The 27,549-nt window shown below is 28.4% G+C and overlaps 2 protein-coding genes across 4 annotated transcripts in view; one reads left to right on the top strand and one right to left on the bottom strand.

The window, feature by feature from the left end:
- LOC136983044 (CD9 antigen-like) overlaps positions 1 to 27,549 on the top strand; it is a 285,455-nt gene that overhangs the window by 108,310 nt on the left and 149,596 nt on the right. The gene's annotated exons all lie outside the window — the stretch shown is intronic.
- Positions 1 to 27,549, bottom strand: part of eas (ethanolamine kinase 1) — a 59,854-nt gene that overhangs the window by 392 nt on the left and 31,913 nt on the right. For 2 of the 3 annotated variants that reach the window (XM_067279644.1, XM_067279642.1), the window contains 4 exons: positions 23,395 to 23,537; positions 23,015 to 23,098; positions 14,196 to 14,359; positions 12,179 to 12,252 (listed from right to left, as the gene is read on the bottom strand). In XM_067279644.1, the coding sequence (XP_067135745.1) occupies positions 12,179 to 12,252; positions 14,196 to 14,359; positions 23,015 to 23,098; positions 23,395 to 23,537 (465 nt within the window). The remainder of the gene's footprint in view (positions 1 to 12,178; positions 12,253 to 14,195; positions 14,360 to 23,014; positions 23,099 to 23,394; positions 23,538 to 27,549) is intronic. The other variant, XM_067279643.1, reaches the window with a different exon arrangement.

Here is a 27,549-nt window from a genome sequence, read left to right as displayed (position 1 = left end):
ATGAAAATGTCATAAACAAGAATACATATACACAAGGGCCAGTCAGATATACAAAATATAAAAATGTGGTTTTATTTATTTATTGCAAATCAAATGCCATATAACTACACCAAATTTCTACATACTCCCCAGTTGATTTGATACATGTTTCAATTTCCAAAAAGTTCCATTCCTGTAAAAAATTATTAGGTTGTGCATGAAGCCAGTCATGTACTGTGTTGTCATCATCATAATCAAATTTCTTGCCTTCTAATGACTTTTTTAATGACCCAAAAATATAAAAGTCACTTGGAACCAGGCCAGGCAGATTTGGGGATATGGGAGATTCCATAAAGTGGCTGCAAGATGGGTCCAAATCATTTCACTCAAATCATTCTTTGGGACCCACCTTCCTGCCAATTTATACTTAGGCAGAATCAAGATGCATCCATTACACTTGTGTGAAAAATTTAAACAAGGATACACACAATTCATAGACTTGTTGCCTGGATAGACATAACTTATATTCATCAAAGAATGCCTAAGAAATATGATACTATGAGATGGTTTTACACATTCAGAGTAGAAATCTTGTCACAACAGCTGCTCTTCTTTCATGCAAACTTGTAATGATGCAGTTATCTTTGCAATGTTGTTGTTGCATGATGAGGCATGCCTTATTGGTGCACTTTCAAAACATTGTTTGAATGCCCACTCATAGCTGCTGTAAGTTATAGCCACCTGTGATCCTTTCTTTTTTTTTAATAAATTTTATCACAAAAATATGGTTTTCATTTGATTAACCCTAATATATTGGTTCTTTTCAGGAAATGACATAAATAAGATATTGAAGGACTAACAGCTAAATTTTTATTCAAAAATATTGCTAGTTTAAATTTTTCACTTTTAATTAATATAGTTAACTTTTTCAAGTCATTTGTAATCATTTTTAAGTCATGAATTTATTATTATTATTCCATAATTAAAATTATCTGCTAATTTACAGTTAATAATGATTATTGTTTCTTGATTTTTGACGTCAATAGATGTGTCTTCTGAATGCTAGCTTGTCTTTTCATATTTAGTATTTTACAAACTGATAATTATTAATTATGAGTTAGAAAATTATATATTTTATATAAAACAAAACTGTCACTTCTACCACAAAGTCACCATACAATGTTAACTCATTATGAACACTAATATCCAAAATGTCTTTGAATTTGTTGAAAACAAGCAATAAAATGATATGGTTTTAGCACATTTTCTTAAATATCCTTTAAGATGCCAGAAGAGATAAACAATACCATTAGATATTACCATTAAGAAAAAATTCTTAGAAATGCCTTTCATTAAGATTAAATATGAAGAGATTGTGAAAATTGAATTTAAAATAAACTGAATCTATTGTTACAATCAACTGAATGCAGTTTGTTTAATTACAAATTAATATGTAGTCATCACACTTATGATACCTCTCTTCTTTATTACAGTAATATTGCTGTCATTTCTTTAATACTCATATATATATATATATATATATATATATAAATAAAACTTTAAGCTTTAAAATAAGGTAAAATGAAGTATTTCTTTAACAAATGAAAGAGATATTTCTAACTGTTGTTGATAATGATTTAAAATACATTAAACTAAAAATATTTAAGATCATATTTCATAATTTTATCTAAACTATTAATTCTTTAACCTTTTGCAAACTTCTTCCAAAAGATGGAAGAATTGATACACTTATTGAAAAAAAATTAAACCTTTTATGTATAAACAGCAATTATATACTATTATTATTGATATATTTCTTCAAATATTTTTTTCGTTTGCATTACTTTCTTTCAAAAAATATTCTCTAAATTATTTGTATTTAAAAAAATACTTAAATATAAGTTATTCTTTAAATGCCATTTTTCTTATAAATTTAAAATATCAGAGAAACATCCAATATCCACACAATTATTATAATTTAAACATAAGATTAAACATATCAAAAATTATATAAGGCTCATATTATTTATTTTCTAAAAATAACTTCTTTTTTAGAAGTTTTCAAATTATCTTTTGCTATAAGAAAATCATTTTAAATAGACTTCTTAAAAATGTTCTTAAATTTATACAAACAAACAAAACAGTTTAATAAAATATAATTATAAATATTGAGAATTCTAATCTGAAATACTAACAATATATTTATGTTTTTATTTGTAGTAATTATTCAACTCTAACAGTGAATATTCGAGAAAAATAATTAGTGCAATAAGATATTCACTTATATATTCTAAAGATAATAAATGTATGAAAAATAAATTACTAATTATACTGGTTAATCACCAGTAATATTTTTAATTAACTTTTTATTTATAAAATATACACTTTACTAAAAAAATACAGTTACTATTAATGCAATTCTTATAAAACTGAATAATTTTATTCATAGTATAGTTTTGTTATTTCAATATCTGTTTGAACAACAATTTAAATTAACAAAATCATCTATAAATCCATTTGTTAAAATTAAGAAATTTAAATCTGCTTAAGTAAAAAGCTAAAGTATTGAAATACTTCAGCTTCAAATTCATTTGGAAAATTTAATTATTTGCTAAGATTGTTTAACTTTATTTAGAAATTTTCTTTTTTAATTTACTAAATTTTGTATTTTTAACTATGTAAATTCCTTTCCCAGATAGAAAAACAATTTCCTATGTCAATACTGAACTGATTGATTAGAATCTGTTGAAACAAAAATAAAATATAGTAAATTTTGCCAAATTTTTCAAATTTAAGAATTAAAAAATTCTTCTAATCATAGCATGTTTAAGATGTAAAGAAATAGAATATTTACTAAAGTAAATATTCTAGAAATGTTTTTATAACATGAACAAAATGCAAATTCATGTACTGTACAGTATAACCCTGATATATGAACATACCTTATTTCTGAAACTTCTCATAAATCAAAATATCAAATAGGGATAAATTTTTCTATTAATTCTTAGGATAAAAATTTGTACCTGATTCCAGTATAACTAAATCACTCTAATCTTATTTGAGGAAGATGGCTAAAGTGTTATAAAATACTTTAATGTTAATTTATTTTCATTTCATTTAGAATCATTGGTTAAATGAATACTTTGGTTATTCACTAATATAAAAAGAACAAATATGAAATGAAAGAAATGAATATAACATTAAAAAAAGCAAACATGTAAGATATCTGATATTTCTTCATTTGATGGTAATGGTAAAAAAAAAACAATAGTTAAGACAATAAAGCAAGCAGAAAACAAACAGAAAATTAATAAACAATTTTATTTCATTCTAAATAAAATTTTAATCACAGAGAAAAGAAGATATGGTTCTTTGGAGGAGCAAGTTGATTATTACAAGTCTTCTTCAGAGATGAATAATGACATCTCTTGTTTTGCAAACAAATACATAATGAAAAAAAAGACCAGAACCTATGAGTCATCTAATTGGAATGTGCAGGAATTTCAATCTCATCAAACACTTGACTAAAATACTTTGTTTTCTTAAATATTGATCAATGCTTATTGTATTGAACTCTCACAGAAGTACTTGTTAATAGAACTCATACTGTATAAATATTTTCTGTAAATGGGAGAAATAGAAAAGTTAATATACTTGTATAGAAAGTGATTGCTTGTGTTAAACTTGTGTATTCAATAATTCTCAGAAAAAGTCTGAATATTTTCCAATTTAATATACCATACATTTTTAATTGAAAATAATTCTGTATATTGTACATATGTTTTAAACTTTATCAATAAATTTCTTTTTAGAAAACTATTCATTATCAAATTTTAATTTATTTGTTTATATTATAAATATACTGTATTATAAAAATCAATTTTATATATGTATTAGATAATTTATTTATTTTAATAAACAGCACTTTAATAGTAAGTATCCTTAATAAACAGTGCAGTTATAAGGAATGGAAAAAAAGTTACATACAATGCTCTTTATTAATGAATGCATTGTCTATTGAAGGAAGATAAGGGTTATTGTAAATGGAAAAATTACATATTCTATTTAGTGTTGTCACTTTTACTAAATGTTGAAAAAAGTGTAAATGTGTTGATTGTGCATTGTTATTTGAATAATAATGAGCACTTATTTATTGTGACATTGTCACAATGCCATGCTGCAATTTTTAATCATATTTTTAATTTATTTAATTTAAAATATATGCTCTCCACCTCAAATTAGTGGTGACTTGCTCCTGTACATCATACTTTTCCTTTAACAACAGAGTTGTGCCAGTCATCTTCTAACACCTTTCAGGGGAAAATTTTTGAATTGAAATAACTTGGAAGTTCATATGAAACCTTAGGGGCAGGAGTCCCAATTAACTATATAGCTGATCTTGTCTTTCATCTCTCTAACGCTGTTTGAGATTAAGGAAAGCCGCATGGACAGATGACAGTGGGAATTTATAGGTCTACAATTTTTTCAAAATGCAGCCCAATAAAGTGAAAAAATATTATGGGACATATTCTATTGATAGTTGCTCTTGAATAACAGTTTCACCTAATTCCTGAAGAACAGAAATAGTTTGCCTTCTAACAGAAAGTGCATTCTAACAAACATCCCAGCTGCAAGGTGAAGAAAAGATCGATAGCATTTAGTTTATTAGAATAAATATGGTATATTTTATTTTAACGAAAGAAAATGCATCTTAGCAATCAGATTTTAATATTTTCTGATTATATTATTTTACTCAAGCTGATAAAAATGAATACAAACATTGTATTAAAAAATCAATATTTTCAATATCAATAAAGATTTCATTCACTCCTAGAATTGAAATTTTTTTAATATTCTTCAATATTATCTCAATAGATAGGCTGAATAAGCATTTTTTCCATTAAAACAAAAAATAACTGTTTAATGCCAATAGACAGTAGTTATCATCAACACAAGCACTTTTGACACATTTATCAATAGCCATCTTCAGGCAAAGAATATTAATCATTTTTGTATTATAATTTAAGATTTCTTCTTTTTCTTAATAACAATTTTAATTTCAGTCAATGCAATATTATTCTTTTATAAATCATTTCTGTGTTTTTATTCTGGATTTCTATTGTGTTAAATACACAAAATTAATCTTAAACTGGACAAGATATGTAGCTATAACCTGTCAAATACGACAAGAGAAGAAATGAAAAAAATCGATTTTTACTAAACTACACAAGTTTTATTAAACTATAAAATTTATTTTATGACATTTTCCGAAAAAATCTTGTCATCGAGTAATTTGTTCCAGAGTTATCCGGGCATTGAATATAGAATAGTTTTTGAAACAGTATTAAAATTTAACAATTAAGTGATAATGTTCTAAAAGAAAATTTGAATTTAGATGTGGTTACCATAAAAGTGCATGTTCTAGATAAAGCATGCATTTTCTATGCAACCACAATTAAACTCCAGAGGTAAATTTTAATGAATTGTTTTAATTGAAGCCTTTCAGATAGCATCAGTTCTAATTTTGGCTATCAAAGATGTCACTATTGTGACTTTCAACTACCATTAGATTCTTTATACAAAGTTATCCCTGAAAATGTATTGGAACCTTTTGTTTCTATAGCAGACAAATAGAATAATTCAGATAGAATTACAGAAGTACATATGTAGGATATTATACTATTAAATATTAAATTCTTGACTTGTTTATTACTTTTTATTTGATTTTCATATCCTGAAGAAGCCTTTTATAGCATTGGCTCTTTTTTTAAATAAATTAATGTATTTATTTTTTACTTAAAATTTGTTGCTGGAATATAAAAGTGTTCTGTTATTGATTCTATTATATTATATTTTTATCATTTTTATATACAGTAAGGCCCCGCTTAATGCTAATTCGATATAACACGGTCTGCTCGAAGCCTTAAAAAAAAAAAAAAAAAAAAAAAAAAAAACTCAAAATTTATGCTGATTTAAATTATCACGGCATTTCATTGATTCGTATATAATACAATTATTTGCGAACATGAACCAATCAGAAACAGGTGGCAAAAAGGTGTACTTTCTTTAAATATATGTTTGTTTGATGCAATTTTGGAAAAAAATATATATATATCATGGATGCCATAGGCAATATCGGCTTTGCTTGGCAAGAATTAACTGATAAATACATGGAGTGTGGAAGAAGTTTTGGCTGAAGATATCCAAAAATTCTCAACGAGAAGAGCCTATCGCTGTATCGTTAGGTTTGCTCTACACCCAGAATGCTCTGTCTTCCAAGCTGAGATCTTTGCTGTGCTGATGGCAATCAACTGGTGCAACACTAACTTTGTGAACAAACTGATAAACATCTTCACAGACAGTGCTGCGACTGTTGCTGTTTTGGGGAATAAAGATAACACTCACCCTGTTGCGAATGACATCTTCGCTGCAGCTTCTACGTCTTTTAACAAATATGCCATCAATTGGATCAAAGGACACAGCGGCATTCCGGGTAATGAACGGGCTGACTTTCTGGCACGAAACGCAACGCCTAATCCTGATACCCCTCCTGCCTACAATCTCATTCCTAAGTCAAGACTTAAATACCTTATCTGGGACAATGCCTTGGAGACCTGGCAACTGGATTGGGACAAGATCCCAGAACAACACATAACAAGACGTTTTATCCCAAAGGTCAAGGAACGTATTCAAAGCAAATGGATTCAACCCACACATGATTTAGTCCAATTTTTGACTGAACACGGGCGCTTTCGTGCTTACCTGAAAAGGTTTCACCATTCTAATTCTGACTGCTGTCAGCTCTGTGGGGTGCGGGACGGTGTCATGCACTATTTATACAACTGTCCTATGCTGGATGACATTAGGCATCAGTGCATGCAGCATGCCAATATAAGCAATCTAGACTGGCCAGTAAAGCCTGATTTTTTTCTACAAAACAACAGCAACTTTAACTTGTTAAAGAAATTTGTTGCACTCTACTCCATTAGATGTGGGATCCGTTGACCTGCTCTCTTGTGATCCGATTCACTCTAGCCTTGATGCCAATGTTTTTACATGCCTTGCTCTGCTATTACAGCATTTAGACTTTGATGTACAGTAATTTTATTTTAGTTATAGTGCACTTTTATTTTTTTTTAATCATTTATTTAATTTTTATTCTTTTTTATTTTAATTCATTTATGTTATTTATTTTATTTTATTTTATTTCCCTTTTCTCTGCCATTTTATTGTATCCCTTGTATGACTAACGGCATGTATCTACTATGTACTTTTTGTATTTCTGCCTGGCTGTGCTCAGCGGTGCCAGAGAATAAAGATTATTTGACTGTATCGTTAGGTTGACAATTTGGTCAACCTAATCAATACAGCAGGACTAGGAGATGTAGACAATCAGAATATTGAGGAGTTACTGCAGGTTTCTGGTGAGAGCCTTACCAACAACAACCTTCAAGAACTGGCAGAACAAGGAATTCCTGAATAACTGGAAAATAAAGATTCTGAAAACAAAGAAACCAAAAAATTTCTCTACAGATTTCCTTAGTAAAAGTTTGGTAACGATAACAGAAATCATTGATCAAACTGTAGCGAATGATCCAGATTTTGAAAGGAGTGCAAAAGCAAAACGAGACGTTTTGGATGCAATCTTCCGCTACCGACATTTGCTTAAGGAAAGAAAAAAGTGACAAATGGAACAGAAATTTCAGAAGTCATGACTTTCATCACAAAAACTGAAAAAAATTTCTGTGTGCATGTTTATGTGTTTATGTTTAACATATATTATTATACAAATTAATTTTAAGTTATTTTTATATTAAAGTAAAATTTATTTATTTTAACTATTACTGTATAAAGTTTATACAGTAATAGTTTGTGAATTTAAGCACCGGCTGATAGTTACGTAATGTGAATAGAGAAAGAACGACCGGAAGAGCAACAAAACTTTTTTGAAGTAACATGAAAACAATACTCATCGTCTGTTTAATTCTTCTGCTTTCTGTTGCGGGATTGGAAGCGTGCTCTTTTGATAAGCAAAAGTCAACTAAATAAAGATGGAAATAAAGCCAAGTGTTTAATTAAACTCATTATTTACTTAGTTTAAGCTATTGGTCTATTAGCAGCTTTCACCTTCAACTCAAATTAAACAATGAAGAGATCTTACTTTTATTTAATTAGTAAGTTAATTCATTATAAAATATATTATAATTCACAGATAATTTATCAGACATACAAATAAAAATACTGAGGAAAAACCCAAGTTATATTCTAATACTAGGTGGACTTGTAAACTGAGGTTGTCATATTGAATGCTACAAAACAGCTAGAGTAAAAGTTGCTTTTGTGTTACAAACATGAATTAGTAAAATATTTGTTAAGTATGTATTAAATTAAACTGAAGAGTTTTTTTAACTCATTATCTTAAAAAATGGGATGAATGGATTATTCAAGGATATGAATTATTTCAGTACATATGGTAATTTCTAAATCCATAACAACTAATTTTAGGGACAGAATCAATCACAAAGAATAAATCAGAAAATATTTATTAGTGTTGTGTTCTCTAATCATTTCAGTCAAACGAATCTCTTCAGTTTACTTATATACAATATTTTCTGAATTAATACACAGCATGTCTGAGAAAGATCTTTATCATTCTAAACATTAATAACAAAAATACTAACAGGTGAAATGGAATGCAGTTTGCTGCAAAAGAATGAAGAAATCTAAGAGTTTTTTCTGGTTTGGTAATGTTTGGTGTGGACTTTTACATGATGCTGTAATCAGTCCATTCTTCTTTGTGGAAAAGACTGTTAACGGTAATGTTTACCAGAATCTTCTTGAGTTTTATGTAATTCCACAATTGGAACATTTGCAGCCAAATGTTTTATTTCAGCAGGATGGTGCTCCACCTCACTGGACATTTTCTGTATGTGAATTACTTAATAGAGTATTTCCTGAACGATGGATTGGACGTGGAGGACCCATACCTTGGCCTCCACGATCGCCCAATATAACTCCATTGAATTTCTTTTTTTGGGGTTATGTTAAAAACAGGGTTTATCAAATTAATTTTTAATTTTATATTTATCAAACACTTGTTTCTGATATATCCACTTTAAAGGAAAGGATACAATTAGCAATCCTCACTGTTACACCACAAATGTTAAAAAACACTTGGAGGGAAATCGAGTACAGACTTGACATTGTTCGTGCTACTAACGGAGCTCACGTACAGCTACATTGAAGGTACTGTAAAAAAACTCTTAGATTTCTTCATTCTTTTGCAGCAAACAGCATTTCATTTCACTGTTAGTATTTTTGTTATTAATATTTAGAATGATAAAGATCTTTCTTGGACACACACTATTTTTAATTTACTCATATCTATATTATACATATCACTTTATAACACTAATAATTGGCTATGATTTAAGTGATCTTCAAGAAGTTGTAATATATCATTTAATTTACAGATTTATGGAATAAAAAAGTAATAAATAATTTAAATTACTTAAATTATAATTCATTTATTTGAATAAATGGTAATATTTAGACACAGTTATATATTTTTATTCTATTTTTAATGTGTTCCATGTGTACTTCCTTTAAATAATTATGGATCAGTTTATTCTAAATGAATACTTGACATTCTATTCAACTCCTTCAACAAAATTACCCAAATAATAAAATGAAACTTCTTTAAAAAACTTTTTCTGTAAAATTTTGGTAAATGTTTTCAAGATATTTTGTTTTAACTAAAATGAATTTACAATATTGAATTTATTCAACATAAATTTAAATCAACATTTGGGTATTTTCCAATGTTTTAATTTCTTGGCTTCTTACCAATTTCACATAACTGAAATTGAATTTGTCACAGAATTTTTTTTAAACAAAACTATAATTTTGTGTTCTTTTTCATAATTAAATATTTCTTCAGAACACTGTCTATATCCATGGTTCAATGTAACTTTCCTTATCCTGTAGGAAAAAGAGTTGGATGTATCTGACAATGATATGTTGAGTATATCCAGTTCCTCTTCTAAGAATAGCAAATCATAAAGATAATCTAGTTAACAAAAGGTCAGAGGGAGTTGTACTGAACCAATGTATATGGATGTTCAGCTTAAAACATGTTTATTTAATAAAATAAAAACAAAATATTATAATCGAGAAAAACCTATTAGAAGATCAATTTTGGTTTTTTGGAAACTGGTAAGAAACCAACAAGTTTAAAACATTCAAAAATCTTCAAGTAATGGATAAGTTTGAGTTACTCTGAATGTAGTTGATAATTTATTTTATGTATGAAGATGAGAAAAATATCAAAAGGTGGTTGTTCTTTTATCATGCCATTACAGCAAATTTAAATGTGGAGTCCTTTTTATTTTTATTTTATAAGTTTATATTATACAAATTTCATACTTTGTTATACCTTTTTGTATTTCGTTTTTTTTTCTTTTTAATAATTTATATATGTATTTTATTATTATTTTTTCTTCATAATACGTTATTTCTGTTTTACGGGGACATATTAATTGTTTTGTTGTAAGTAGTAATCTTGTATGTGTCATATAGCATTACTTTATAAGTAGAAATAAATAAAATATCTCAAAAGCATTTATTAAAATTTTATGAAAAGACATCTATACAGTAAGAAGTTTATTTTATTACTTATTAATTCTAAATTTATATTCAATCATATGTGTCTTCTCTTTTTTATAAAATACAAAATTGTTGTAAATATTATACTACAATTTAAAAAAAATTATTTTTCTAACTGATATTTTGAAGCATCTTAGCTCATTTCAAAATTTAAATACTTTGATGAACAGTTGTAAAGCTTGATAAAGCATTTTAAATTACAGCATTGTATTTATAACAATTTACTATCTTGTCTTTTGTAAAAAAGAGAAGACTTATTATTATTGAAAGTACACATTGAAAATATTTAAATTAATAAAATTATATAATTATATCTAGAGATAAAGTACATTCATTTATTTTAATAAATTATTATAAAATAATTTAAAAACATGAATTATTAGAGATAATTTCATTTGTATATACTCTATACTATTAATAAAATTAAGTGATAGTAACCAGTGAAACATTTTGAATCAAAATTATTTAATGAAATGTTTGATTATCATCTAAATGCAGATGTATTCAATGTATTTTTTCGAAAAATATAAAACTGACTAAGCAATCTTGATTAAAATTTATGATTTTAAATATTGAATCAGAGAATGAAAACTAATTAATTTAAGAAAAATCATATCTAACAACTGATCTTGAATATACTTTCAATCAAAATGATTTTGTTAACTGGTAATCACATATATACACATACATATATATATGTAATATATATTATTTATTAATTAATATATATTCATAAAATAAATACTTGCATTTTCAATAGTGTTACTTAAATTATTGCTAACAGATTGATTCTTTAATCATGGTAGTCATCAAAATTAAAATAAAAAGAATAATCTTTTTTAGGTAAAGGTATTTCTAAAATATTGATTTTTGGCTTTCAATTGTTTTTGTTAACATTAGTAATTTAGTAAAAAAATTATGTTAAGGATATTATTGCTCAAGATCACTTTTTTAAACTATTGAAAAAAAATATTATTCTTTTCAGATATAAATTAGTAAATTTAAAACATTACTGAACAAAGAAAATATTTTAATATATTTTTAAAACTGATTTTTACTAAATTAAAAAAAACTTTTAATTTTTTTATAATTAATAGAAATTTATGATAAATAAAAACTTGCATTTTAAAATTTATAGCAAAGGAAAAGAAAAATTCAAAATATAATTTTGGTTTGAAATATATTCTGAAATAAGAAAATTCACTTGTTTTGTGAATTAAATAAAACAATTATTTATTGTTATTGTAAGAATTAAAAAACTTATTTGGTTTTTAAAGAAACGTTAATCTATATCAATAATATAACTTTTGTAATGTCATAAAAAAATATTTTCTTCTACAGTATTTTTATTAAAATTAAATTTTTACTAGAATTAGTTATTACTTGGGAACATTCAATGTTCTTCAGTAACAATTAATCTTTATTTCAATTTTATTAGCTTCTATTTTATGTCCATAGAGGATGACTTAAATAAAGTGATGTTATATATAATGGAAGAAAACATTAAGCAATTAGTAAAATAATTAATATTTACCCTAAAAAATCAAAATCTAAACAGGAATGAGCAGACTGAACAAGAGACCATATACCCCACATTAAATGAGAAGCCTGAAACAAAACAGGAAAAAAATTCCATTTTATTATCAGATTATTTTTATCATTCATAGCATTATTTTAGTTATTGCATAGTTCTAATTATATTAACTTAGTTGTTCAGTAAATCATAAATTCTAGAAAATATATATTAATTTTTAAGCATAATATGTATATATGCCATTTAATAAAACTTATTTTTATACATTAATTAACGGTAATAATAAATTTCAATTATAACAATAATACTTTTTCTGCACTTAATAATAAATTAGATTATTGCTATAAAAACAAATATATTTTATATGATCTATCAACATAAAAAATAAAAAAATATTGGTAATTTATTAGTACATTAAATTAACAGCTATCAAATGTGTAAAAAAATGTTTTACTGTAGTTCATTAAAACTTTAGCACTGATATTTTTGTCAGTTACCAATCTCCAATAATATAAACTCATAATGTATTCATAATTACAGACTGTAACATTAAAAATATAAAAATAGTATCCTAAACTGATTTATATTCTTGAAGATGATTAATTATATCCAAAACTAAATCTTTTATGGTTTAAACGTATAGAAAACATGCTTTTTTAATTTAAAAATATTGAAAGAAAAGAAAAGCAATTTTCTGTTGAAATTTAAATTACATAAAAAATAATAATAATATAAAGAAAACTTCATAGCCTTAAATAATAATAATTTTATGTAAACTGTAAAAAATACAGACAGATGCACTTTCAAACACATTATATACAGAAGTATAAAATGATAAATATAATATTTATCATCATATATATAATTCTCTTAATATTTTAAAAATTTTATAAAAAATTCTAAATCGTGCAATATTTATTAGAAAAAAGTAACAAGTATATATATAAAGAATAAGGATTTAATTCATTATTTCTGTAACTTTTAATCATTTTAGCTTTGAATAACAATTATAAAATTATTATAATAATCAAATCTAATGTTTCAGTCAATCCTTCAGAGGCATCAATTAACTCTATGGCTGGCTTGGTTATGGAAAACATGAATAAAATGGAATTTATTGTACTGCACTTGTGAGATATTGCCAGTTTCTTAATTGTGATGTCTTAAGTCTTATTAAAAGGCCAAAATAACAATGATGTTTTTTTATCTTGTGAGTTTAATTGAAACATCAACTGAAGAGCGACTATTTTAGTGTGCAAAATGCATTTTGAGTGTATTTTATATATTTTATACATATTAGTTTTAATTATTGTAAAATCTCTTTGTTTTGTAAACTTAAATATATATTAAATTTAAGAAATTTTTGTGTTCATATTCACTGGTGTGATAAACCAGTTATTTATGTTAGGGCTTAAGTTAGTAGAAATGTTTAATAAAATTAAGAGCAAAAAGCAAAAAACAATATGCTGTATATATACTTTATAAATAATAAAAAAAACAAACACCCAAAATATGTAAACTTCAATGCTCATACAGAGAGAAAGCATTTCATTTCAAGAGGGAATTTCCCCAAATTCTTTTCTAACAATATTAAAATATTTAACATCTATGTTCTAACCTTTTTTTTTTTCTTCTTATTTTATAGAGATAAATTATGTGATATATATAATATATATATATATATATATATATATATATAATTTATGATTGATAAAGCCCAGGATTAAATTAAAGTATATATTAGAAGATAAATTTAAATCTCACAGTTAAACATTTTTTTCTTCTGAATCTTGGGTTTTTTGTGGATAAATTTGTTTTAAACACCGAAATTTACATTTTGGATGTTTTTTTAAAAAATATATTGATTATTTCATTTCCAATAAATATATTGCTTATATATTTTATTGATTCACAAACTTAACTGATTAAATAAACTAATTTTAATAAAATAATATTTAATATTATATTTTAACAAAATAAAAAAAACCAAATAAAATTAATAAAATGTGTAACTAACCAATGCAAATTTATTGACTTGAATATAAAGCACCTCAACTTCATCATTGGTTATTTCTCTTCTGTCTTTGTATTTTAATGCATATGATGCTTCTAAGTATTTCTGTAACCACTGAATTTGAAAGCTACGATCTGGATAGTTTTCAGGCACAAAAGTATCTACTCCTATAAAAACAAAAATAAAATTTAATAACTATAAAAAAGCAGTTTTTAAAAATATAATGTAAATAAAATTTGATTATATATTCTAGCTAAATGATATCATCAAGACTAGTAACAGATACAAATGTCACATCTCTTCTATATCTGTTCTTTTAAAAAGACCAAGATAATTAAATCAACTTTTATGTTATGCATTTCAAATGGAAAGACATCCTTTTTCAAGCTATAAAATATCAAAAAATTACAATTCATCTTTTAGCCAGACTATATAAAAAAGATTATACATTCATTCCATAATAATTAATTCTTTTTTTGAAAATTTGATTACAAAAAAAATTATAACAACTTAATTGCTAGATTAATATCTTATATACTGATATAATTGGACAGCTATGATGTATTACGTACTAATTATGTAACTTACAATAATGATACTTTTTTATTGATATTGCAACCTATGGTTTATGCTTGTGCTATTAAAAATAAAATTTTTTATAAAGCTTCAAAATTTTTTTCATTTTTAATAAAAGTTAAAAAAATACCATTTATCCTATGTTTTTGCTTTTAATCAAGCATATCATGTGTTTGGCCAGCCCACAATGGAGCAGTCAGATGGTACAGGATAATCCAACATATCTCAGACAGACCCAAAAACTTTATGGTTTTTCAACCCATCTGGATTTATTCCCCGGTCCCTAAGATGAGGCTAATACCTCAACTGCTCTGCCATCAATCATGATTCAATACAGCTAAGTACAGTTATCACTGACAGACTAATATACAGAAACTAGAATGTGCTTAAGAAATGATTTTCTTTATTATCTATTTTGTCTGTATTTTAATGCACATATTTACAAAAGCAGGTTAGTTCAATTGATGATTGCACAAACTTTTTAAAAAATATATGAAATTGTAATTCTTGTTACCTGTAGATTGCAGAGACTACTAAAGGATAAGTTACACTGAAATGTATGGTTGCAATGGTTGTAATCCATATTTACATTGAAAAAGTGTTCTTCATTGTGTTAAAAATCAGTTAAAATACAATGAATATTTTCCAGCATCCAAAGACAAGGAAGTATAATTATCATTTTTTGCTGTAAAAAGTTACTAATTTTGTTATTCAAAAATGAATTTTATCAATAACTTTAGTGTGGTTTCTCATACAATATAAAGTATTCAATAATTTGATATTTTCATTGAAATTTCAATCTTTCTTTTTAAATTTTTTGAAATTTAAGAAATTTACTGAAAGTTCAATGATATCCTTAAAAAATAGGAAATCTTTTTTAAAGACAGTCATCTAAAACTGATTATACTTAAAGTATATGAATATTAAACATCTGTAATCAGGTTCCAGCTCTAAAATTTAGTGATTTTAAAGTTAAAATTCTGATTTTAAGATGTCCTGAAAACAGTGGCACACCGTGACATTTGATGACAGGAAAGCCATGTTTCTGTAAGAAGCCAACTTCCAGGGACAATCAGTTACTTGCACATCAGTGATGGTCTAGGGTCCATTCGTATTCATTTGTTCGATAAGCCAGTAAAAACTGTAGACTTCTCTAAATGTATTTTTAATATCACAATTACATTATAAATCGCTAGCCATGATATAAGGGCTAAAATTAAAAATAAATTATAAAAACTTACTCAGTGAAATAAAATGTGTGGTGGATATACATACCTGGTACAATATATTGTTCAATTGTATTAATATACTTTTAAAGAAAATTATAATTAAAATATAGCTTTGTAAAGAAACGTACATAAAAATAACATAAAATATTCTTTACTTTTTAAATTTTAAAACAATCCACTTAGTCAAATAGCTCGATATGAGTAGCTAATAGATGGAATCAGAGACGGTCCAGGTAGGTGTGTGGTGTGTGCGTGCCAATCCCGAGGGGCTGATACCGGTCAATGTCAAATGCCTCTGTTGTCACATCACTAGTATATCTCAAAGGACGCAACAGGGTTGTTGTAGATTTTAAACGTTTCTCACCATAGCTGTAAAAATCTAAATATGTTAAACTTAATACTAAGTAGATTGTCAGTCATTTGTTTTCTAACTAATTAGTTTTAGGACCAGTGTCCATGAAAATTTCCAAAATTTCCAACTTTTTAGTCACTCTCATTGAATTGGAAAAATTTCTGTCTTTATTATCTAATATTACGAAGAAATCAGTCCCCACTGTACTCGGCTAGAGATTGGTTCGGTTAAGCTTTTGTTTAAGTAAAATTCCGGCTCTTTCAGCAGGGTTTTATTTATGTCCCCAATTCCCTAATCTCTTAATTATTTAATTACTTCTTAAGTAGAAATAAGTCAAAACCAGTTACTTTTTACAGTACTTGAATATCTGTAGTCTTGGGAAAAAAGTGGAAAGACAAATTTTTATGACAATGAATACATAAATTGTAAATTTAAGGAAAATAAATTCTGGTGCTTTTTTGTACCTTGTGCATCTCATTCATTAAATTTGGTTGTAAATGATGCTGCCAAAGTAACAGTGAATTTTTTTAACATTGTACAAGAATTGTACACGTTTTTTCTACATTTCCTTATAGATGGGACATACAAAATCGTAATATCACTGGTTTAACATTGAAATCCGTAATATAAGATGGGAGAGCAGAATAAAAATATCAAATATTTTAATGGATTTTTTTAAAACTTTTGTCAACTATATAGAACTATCATAAAAACATAACCCAACTGATAGGAATTTACTGATAAGTTATAAATGTACTTATGATTCACATAATCAGGCGAGGGTGGCCAAATATCTAGCAGGCAGGCAGCTAACAGCCCAGAACCGGTCCAGGATAGAATCATTGGAGGCGTTATATGTGTGTAGCTTCCACCAGCTAAACTGCCTGAGGTTGGTGCCCTGTAAAGCGCATGCGCAAATGCCTCTAATCTGGCTGTTTGGAAGCTGACCAGGTTTCAACAATACAACGCTTCCATTCTGCCACTGATATTCGAATATACAATAGCGATCTTATTGTTTTTTTCACATTTAGTATAGAAATTTGTAATAAGATACATAATGCAGTTATAATAAAATATTAATTTTAATTAATCCAAAATATGTTAAAATATGAAAATAATTGCGCAATATGTTTTATTTTTTAGAAAATACAAGGAAAGCAGTGCTTCCACTGCTTCCAATGACAATATGCCACTGCCTGAAAACATTTCTTAAAGAGATCTTCAATAATGTTCCTCTTTAGGTACATGAATTAGGTATTTCAAGAACGTAAACAGTATGCAAAGGAACTCTTCCAAGACTTCTTGAAACTTTTACTTCCTGAAAAATTTCTGATAGAAAAAATGCAAGATGTAAGCAGAAAGCACCAAATATAATAGAAAGTTTAATGCAGAAAACTATTAAACTAATATTAACTGACCTATTAGTACAATAAGTACTTTCTTAATTTCTTAACATAACCAATTTCCAAGTTTTACTATATTAATTTGTGATATAAAATATACATATTATTTTATTTTCACTCACAGTATCATGAAATAAGTTAGTTTACTCAAATGATAGTCTTAAATGAATTTAAATAATAAAAATGTGATTAGATACTAAAATACTTAGTAAAATTTGAACTGCTTATTTATTCATCAATTGCTGAATACATTCAACTTTAAGAGGACATTTAAAATTAAAAATTTAATTTTTATTTATTGCTCAAATATCTCAAATTTGCCAATTACTATGAACTTCTTACTTAAACATAATTTACCAATTGCTTCTTACACAAGTGGCTCCATGTGTTTTCTTAATATATACTAAATGATTTTCAAGACATACTATCTTGTCAGATTCAAAACCAAATCTTCAAAGCCAAAATTTCAAATTAAGAGCTGCCATTAAACAGCAATTCTTAATTTGAAATTTTGGCTTTGAATCTGAGGAGACAGCATCTTGAAAAACATTTAATATATAGTAAAAACAGATTTCTTAAAACAAATATACAAAATTAAGTAAAAATACTATGAATATTTTAACTTAACAAGATTTTAATAATTCATTAATATCAAAGCTTCAAATTCTGTAAAACTATTTGTTTATCCAAAATATTTTTTTGTAAACATGTAAGCAGAGTTTAAAATCTGCTATTCATTAGCACCCCTCCCCATTAACTCCACATCTGTGATGGTCAAGAATTCGGAGAACTGAGGGGTCACGAAGGGGAAGGAAGAGCTTGGACAGGGGAGAGAGGAGAGAAAGGTCACCACTTTTTAGACCGGACATGTGTGTAACGACGTTGAAGTCATCTGTTCTTGTGATCGCCTTACTTTTTAGTTTAATTATTGTATTATTAAAATTTGTAATATTACAAATTGGCGCAGTCGACAGGATTTCAGTACACAGCTGTATTTATATAGTAGAATCATGCTTTTTAAATTTTTGGTTCAGAAGACCGAAGACTCCTACATTATCTCCCGATATCAACTAGAAGGGGAAGACGAATGGACGGAAATCGACCAAGAATTTCAAGGAATCGAAAATCATCCCGCAATTTCGACCTCGTCGGTTTTTCAAACTGCTATCCGGACGATGACGAATTATCGAACACTATCTATTTCATTATCGGAGACAGAAGGTGAGCTCTATCTTAACAAAACTTTAATACGACCGGTCGCCTCGGACAGTTCGTCTGACCCGAAGTCGGATGTGTTGGCGCAAATGGTTCAGTTGCAAAAGCTGTACATGAACCAACAAGCCGAGACGTTGAAGATTATGAACTCTTTTCGGCAAACCATCGAAAAAATGTCATTAAACTCATCTCGCGATACGATCAACATAGAAAAATATGATGGAAAATCGGAGGAAGCGCGTGTTTGGATAATTTCATACGAACACGCGTGTGCATCTCACAATTGGATTACAGACGAACAAAAGATCCGTAACCTTCGAAATTATTTGGAAGGAATTGCCGTGAAATGGTACAATTCTCGAGTATTAGATAAGGTCGGTGATAATTGGGAGGAATGGAAAAACTCTTTTCTTAGTGCGTTCGGACAGAATCGGATCCAACTTTCCATATTAGCGGATATGTGGGAATATCGTGGTGGTTCACTATTGGAATATTATTTTGAAAAACAACGGCGTATTCAACTTGCATATCCGGATATTGGGGAACAAAGCTTTATCACCATGGTAATACGTGGACTACCGGCGGATATGCAAGCTATTCTTCTTCAACACAATTTAAACGACAAAGAAAACTTACGTGTCGGATTGAGCAAATTGGTACCTACAAAAAACTCGGTACCGAAGAAAATCGAAAGAAGGAATAATAATATTCATGGTAACCGAAGTTTTACCTCCGTGAATGAAATTGATAATGGTCCAAAAAACGAGTAAGGAAGGGTTTACCGATCCCTCTGACAAAATCGGATCATTGTCTAGTCACAGATCATAATGATCCTCGAATATTCTCAATGGAAGTGAACAACGTGTATTGCTCAGTTTTTCTAGATCCAGGATCCACGGTCAACCTTATTAGTCCGAAATTGGTAGATAAATGCAAACTAGAATCCCATCCTATACATACAGTCTTAAAATCATTTAATGGAGCACTTACTGTATATAGGGAGGGTGTTTTGGCTACTATAAAGTTTAGAGACCGTACCCAACTCATAGAAGCAATTATCGTTAAGGAAATGGACTACGATCTTTTGTTAGGGATTCACACATTGGGAAAACTTAACATCTGCTGGAATTTTGGTAAGCAGGAAGTTTTATTAGCTAAAACCGACAGAATTATATTACAGAAAGAAGACGTTTTGCGGCATTTTCCGGGCATCGATCAACCCGATTATACCAGACCCCCTAAGTTCACTGTCGATTTTAATATAACAGATACGAAAGTGATCAAATGTAAACCCTATCGGTTGTCTCGTGACAAATATCAGTGGTTAAGGACCAAAATAAAAGACTTGTTAGCACAAGGCATAATAGAAGAAACATCATCTCCTTACGCTTCTCCTTGTGTTGTTCTTCCCAAAGGGAATGGCGATTACAGATTGGCTCACAATTATATGAAAATCAACGAAGTGACCGAATTGGATCCTTATCCCTTTCCCTTAATAGACGATATTATCAATGGATTCGGAGGATGCAAATATTTTACAAAATTAGACTTAAAAGATGGATTTTGGCAGATTGGAATTAGTGAGGAGACTCGGAAGTATACGGCATTTGTCACCCCATTTGGACATTATCAGTATACTCGTTTGCCTCAAGGTTGGAAAAATTCTCCGGCATTATTTCAAAAAGTTATGAATAAGGTACTGGGGGATCTGTTGGAAAATGAAAAAGTTCGGAATTATATCGACGATATAAGCACAGGGGCTGACAATGAAATAAGTAATGCGGAGCTCACATATCAAGTATTAGAGAGGTTATACAACGCGAACTTTGTTATAAACCTAAATAAATCAGAATTTAATGTAAATAAAATCAAATTCTTGGGAAGAGTTATAGACGGTTTTAGCAAAACTACGGCAACAGAGTCGATCGAAAAAGTTCGTAATATGCCTCGGCCCCATGATCTTCACACGGTAAGGTGTTTCACGGGACTGACTGGACACTTCCGTGCATTTATTCCAAATTATGCCGCTATTGTTCGACCTTTAGATCGACTTAAACAGAAAGACATTCCCTTCGAGTGGACGAAAGAATGTGAGCAAGCATATCAAGAATTGATTCAAAGAATTACATCGAATCCTATATTACAAACTCCTGATTGGAGGCTGAACTTCGAGCTTTGTACCGATGCTTCCCATTATGGCAGCGGCTCTATATTATATCAGCGGGACACCGATGAGATGCGAGGAAGACAACTACGAGTTATAGGATACCAATCATATACTTTTACATCAGCGGAGGTTAACTACAGCACAACTGAAAAGGAGTGCTTGGCCGTGATCAAGGCGATTAAATATTTTCAAAGTTTCTTGGAGGGAAGAAAATTCACCGTGCATACCGATCACCAAGCACTTACCTTTTTAATGGGATTAAAAGAACCGAAAGGAAGGTTAGGCCGGTGGCAAGTCTTTTTACAAACCTATGATATGAAAATTAACCATCGCACTGGAAAAGAATTAACAGACGCAGATGCCATCTCCAGATTGTGTCCCCGCGTGAAATCGATGCCAGTCCACCAAATCGACAAACACAAGTGGCAAAAGACCAAGAATGGCCGGTTGATTGTCCCGAAAAATATTCAAAACAGCATTATGAAGCGGTATCATGATGATCCGGACAGTGGGGGTCATGATGGGTTTTGGAGGACTTATTACAAGTTAAGGGCACGGTTCTGGTGGCCTAACATGAGACAAAGTATCCAACGTTACGTGCAGACTTGTCCGATATGTCAATCCGTCAAGTTTAAATACCGACCCCGTCAAGACCAACTCTATTTGCCCCCACAATCGAAAATACCCTTCAATACGGTACACATTGATTTTGCGGAGCTTCAGAAACGCAGTGAAGGGGTAAGAATGACTAAATCATTTCTAGTGGTCATAGACGAAGCTACACGGATAACTTATGCTAAAGCTATGAAGGAGGATGTGCGTAGTGTCATCCGTTATTTGGATAATTTACCATTATTCAATAATGTAACTACTATCATCAGCGATTGCGGATCTACCTTTAAATCGGACAGTTTCAAGCAATGGGCCAGAGACAGGAATATCACATTAAAAACCACATCACCTTATCATGCTGCCGGGAACGGAGTGTGTGAGAGAAAGATACGGGATCTCAAGAAATTCCTTAATTGTTATCCAGATTTCAAAGGCGGGTGGAAAAATTGCTTGGATGCTGCAGTTCGCCACGAAAACCGAAGCTACAACTCTTTTTTAGGTTGCTCTCCATTATTCAAATGGCAACGAACAGTTGTTAAGCTGGAAGCTGACAGCGAATTCGGAATTATAGATTTACAATCGTATGAAAAGGAGCGTACCGAGGAACAACGAAAGAAATATAGAGAATCTATCAAAAAATATTATGATAGGAAGCATGCAGGACCATTGGTAAATATTAAAGTTGGATCCTGGATTTTAGTTCAGAGTGGTATGAGGGGAAAACATCCGAACATTAAAGGACCGTATCGTATCGATAAAATAATATACTACGACAACATTCCTAAAAATGTGATGTATAGAACGGAAAATGGAACTAAAAAGATAGCTCACCTTACCAATATAAAATTGTATCATCACAGGGGTGATGACAAGGCTAAGAAGGGGGGTGTAAGCAGAGTTTAAAATCTGCTATTCATTAGCACCCCTCCCCATTAACTCCACATCTGCGAGGGTCAAGAATTCGGAGAACTGAGGGGTCACGAAGGGGAAGGAAGAGCTTGGACAGGGGAGAGAGGAGAGAAAGGTCACCACTTTTTAGACCGGACATGTGTGTAACGGACGTTGAAGTCATCTGTTCTTGTGATCGCCTTACTTTGTAGTTTAATTATTGTATTATTAAAATTTGTAATATTACAAAACAAATGATTTTTTTTATTAAATATAAAATAATAACAGACATACTCTTTGTTGATTTTTTTTTGTAACTATATAAACAATGTATATAAATATATATTATTGTGAATGAAATAGAATTATTAATTTCTTACCAGCAAATTCACAAAAATGATTTCCAATATCAAATGCTTGGTAGTTATAGTCAGCATATTCATAGTCCACAAATGCCACTGTTCCTATTATAAAGAACAAAAATATATATTTTTAAATTTATTTATTTATTATTATTTTTTAAACTATTACTATTTCTGTTAGAAAAAATTTTGAGAAGGTAAATAATATAATGTTAGAAATATCAAATCAACTTTATCAAAAGCATTTAAAAGAAAGTTTAAAAAACAATTTGCAAAAATAAAATTGTTGCAAAAGAAATGCAATATTCCATAAATGTTAAACATTATAGAAATTTTATTTAGTAGAAATATATGTCATCATCATTTCATCATTAATCAATAAATAAATTAGTACTTACCTTTTTCCTTATTAAAAATTATATTTTTTAATAATAAGTCATTATGACAGAAAACAACAGGAGATCCTAACTGACTTAAATGAATTTCAAGTTTGTTTATTTCTGTTTTAAGAACTTCTTTGCTTGGTAGATAAACTTTTAATCTAAATTAAAATAATTGATTACTTAATTATAGGATAAAATTAAAATGAAATTAATCTTCACTGATATTATTGTATTATAAATTGATTCTCAAATTGAGTTTTAAAAATTATATAAATTCAATGATAAAATTTATAACTGATATAATTTCAAAATATAAATTAATTACATATCTAAGAAATCAATTGTTTATAAGTATAATTTCTTTATTCTTATTTGGAACTATTAATGATTTACAACTAATTTTTACATTTATAGATTAGTGATTTTTCTTCGTATCAAGTTAAATATTGGTTTATCATTAAATATATTTATTATTTAATATGTACATTTATGCAATATGAAATATTTGACTGAATAAATTTTAAAGATGCATTATCTGAGTTACACATAATAATTTAATTTTTTAGTTTCACTTTATAATAAATTTTTTCTAAGGAATGTTAATTTTTTTTACATTTAAAAAAATGTCCTATTTAACAAAGTTTTGAAAGCTACATAAATTTTTAAAACATCTTATTTTTCATATTTTAAAACTGGTTACAATGTTAACTTACAATATATCCATATATCAAATCTTTATTAATCATAATAGGCCATAGCTTGTTATAACAGTGTGTTAGACTTACATTGTATCAAAATTTACTTATATCTACATAAACAACAATCACGTAAACTTAAATACCTAAGTGTATCAGGTTGTTACATATAAATTTAGAGAGATTGGTTACAAAAATTTTTTGCGAAATTATACAATTTGTATATCATTGTAGTGTTTGCTAAGTGAAAGAACTGATACATTTGGTTTTCCTCCTTAAAAGTATTTAGTTGTTTTAGATCACCTTTAATTCTTAGTTCCTGGCCTTCCTTGTACTCACAAAACATATGAAGTTTAGTCATTATTTCTTTGCATCTTGGACAGTGTGCTTTCGAGAATTCATAAATTTTATTATTTACCATAATCATCTTTTTATTTAATCTAAGTTGGATAAAAAATTTCTTGATTGCAAAAGGCATATTAAATAACATGTAGTTATTATTAAAAGGGTAATCCAGAATAATGCTGTACCACTCTGCTTCTTTCTGGTTGTACATTTCTCCAATGTCTTGAGATAAAGAAATTTCTAATGTATTTTGGATTAGTTGAGTTTTAATCAGCAGTGGAGTTATAGAAACATCAAAGTCATTGACAATATTTGTCATTTGGTTCACCCAAGATCTTCTCTGCGGGTTCTGACAAGATTTTTGACATAACAAGAACAACAGTTTAGAAGGTAGATTTCCATTATCTCTAATCATGAAAAGAAAATTAATGAACCTTTTTACAAAGAAGGGAGTTAGTTTAAATTTATTAAGTTCTAATCTGAGGGCATATCCAGGAATGCTATATTCTTGAGTAAAAATTTTGCAGATGAATTTGTTTTGAATTATGTCAAATTTTTTATAACTTGTAAGGCTCCAAATTGGAGAAGCATAGCCTATGGCATCAATGATTATCGAGTTAAACAGTCTAAATTGAACAAATATACTCTTAAGTATAATTTGTGAAAACAACTTCACCATATTATTGATCAATAGGTTAGATTTGGAAATAATTTTTTTATATTGTTTTTCAAAAGTTAGTATAGGAGTCAGGACTATTCCCAAAAACTCAACTTCTTGTACTATCATAAGCTGTAAGTTGTTCAGATAAAAGGATGTACTACTTTTTTTTAGGAAACTCTAGACCCATTTCAGAAAATCATTATTGAAGATTTGCTTGGATTAATGTTTAATTTTAATTTATCAAAATATTCATGAGCTTTTTTAATTTTTCTACAAAGAGCTGCAGCCATAGGGACAGCTATCACGACATCATCAGCATATGATATGGAGTGAACTATTTGGCCATCAATATAAAATCCATCATCTTCCCAGTCGAAACATTCATTTACATCAAACAAAAAAAAGTTAAAAAGATGAGGGGACCAAGGGTCACCCTGTAATAAACCTCTATCCCAGGAGTGGCCAATATATGGCCTGCGTAATGGGTTTATCCGGCCCACGATTAATTTTTCAAAATTAGCTACTTAACTTCCAATAATTGGTGGAATGGATTCACGATACTTCATGTTTTAAAAAAATTCCATTGTAGAGATTTACAACTTTTGCATTCGTCTGTTATAAATTTACACTATTTGAAGAACGAAAGACCCCACACTCACCGAAACTCATCTGCCATTCCGCCATGTCACTCTGTTTATGCCGACATGTGACGCATAGTGCCACCTGCCTGTCAACCTTTTTTTTTAATTTTTTATTTTGCTCTTATGTTTCTTCACATTGTAAAATAACATTGCACACGCGTCAGGAACTTCTGTTATTTAACATGATTTAATTTTAATATTTCATCCAGCCTGTGAAAGATTCTCTTTCCAATCCGGCCTGGGGGCAAAAACTGTTGGCCACCCCTGCTCTATCCACTTGTAGGGATGGCCATTCTGTGTTAAAGTGTTTAACTATCACATCATAATGACCGAATAATTCTCCAATTATTCTTACTATGTTATCATCCACTCAATATTTAATCAATTTACTTTGTAACGTTGTAATAACCACAGAATTGTACGCTTTTTCTATATCCAAAAATAATGCAAAAACTTTGTCTCTCTTTTTACACAACTGAAGTTAGACTAAAGCAATTAGTGTAAACAAAGCAATTTGGGTACCTCCATTCCTTATAAACATGAACTGCATATTGTTTAAGTAGTTATTTCAATCAATCCAATTGGTGAACTTCGACATTAGCACTGATCTAAACAACTTTCAAAAGCCCAACAGGAGGACAATTGGACAATTATAAGCTGGACAATTCCTCTCACCCTTTTTGAATATCATTTAAAAAATAACTGTATTCTAATCTTTAGGAATAATACCAGTGTTATAAAATTTATTATATTGACTAACCAAAAACTTGATGGCATCTGTCGGAAGATTTTTGATTATATAGTTAGGAATAGTGTCAGTGCCGGGAGCTCGATTTTTCTTTTAGCTTTTTAATACAATTGTGTAAATTTTCCACGTTGAATACGTCTGATGGTTGGTTCAAGGTTATATTAACTTGTAGGATGTTCTCTTTATAATTGTTTTTATAATTGACTGAAAATTCATTGAAATGCTGACACCAATTGTTGTATGATACATAGCATTTGGTATTTGTAAAAGGTGACGTTTTTCAAAATTTATTTATAATCCAAAATTTTTTGGCATCTCTTGATTTTAACAACAGATCACTCATTACAGAAAAATATTTCTTCTTTTTCGCTTTCACCAAGTTTAGGTAACTTTTCTTGTTTTCCAAATATTCTTTCAATGATTGATCTGAGTTTGTTTTTCTGAAATGTTGTGATCTTGTAGTGGTAACAATTATTATTGAACCAGACTTGTTTATATTGTACTCTCTTATTATTTAAACAGCTTTTATAGCGATACAAATTAATTATCTTCAGCAAATTATCATAATTTTGTATAGGAGTATTATTAATCTCGGGATCCAAACTCTCGCATAGTTTATTATTGATTTCAGTTTTAAATTTTGACAGATTGAATCGTCGTCTGGTGTCCTTTTTGTGAGTTTGACTGTTTTTATGTTTTTGAAATTCATTATCTCCATGTATAATTCAAATTAATTCCAACTGTACTGGGAAATGATCAGATATGTCATTGTTTAGAACTTTAAAATTTCTAGAGTGATTTAAAACAAATTCATAACAGATAATATAGTCAATTATGGATTTACCAGAATGAGATAAAAAGGTATATTCTGCAGGACAATCATTGAGGAGCCTACCGTTCAAAATTTATAATTCATTATCTAGTACAAAATCAAGTAACATTCTTCCTTCTGTATTAATTATTTTATCTTTGGATATTCGAATATTATTCATTAATTGATTAATTGATTGATTTATTGATTTAAATTAATTCTTACAATGGAGGAACAAATTAGTTACATAATGTTATTAAATATACATA

Source organism: Centruroides vittatus, unplaced genomic scaffold, assembly GCF_030686945.1.
Source record: "Centruroides vittatus isolate TY-2023 unplaced genomic scaffold, ASM3068694v2 contig_875, whole genome shotgun sequence".
In the NCBI taxonomy this organism is placed as follows: Eukaryota; Metazoa; Arthropoda; class Arachnida; order Scorpiones; family Buthidae; genus Centruroides; species Centruroides vittatus.
The sequence above is the reverse complement of the archived record's forward strand: the minus strand, read 5'-3'. Positions and strand labels throughout refer to the sequence as shown.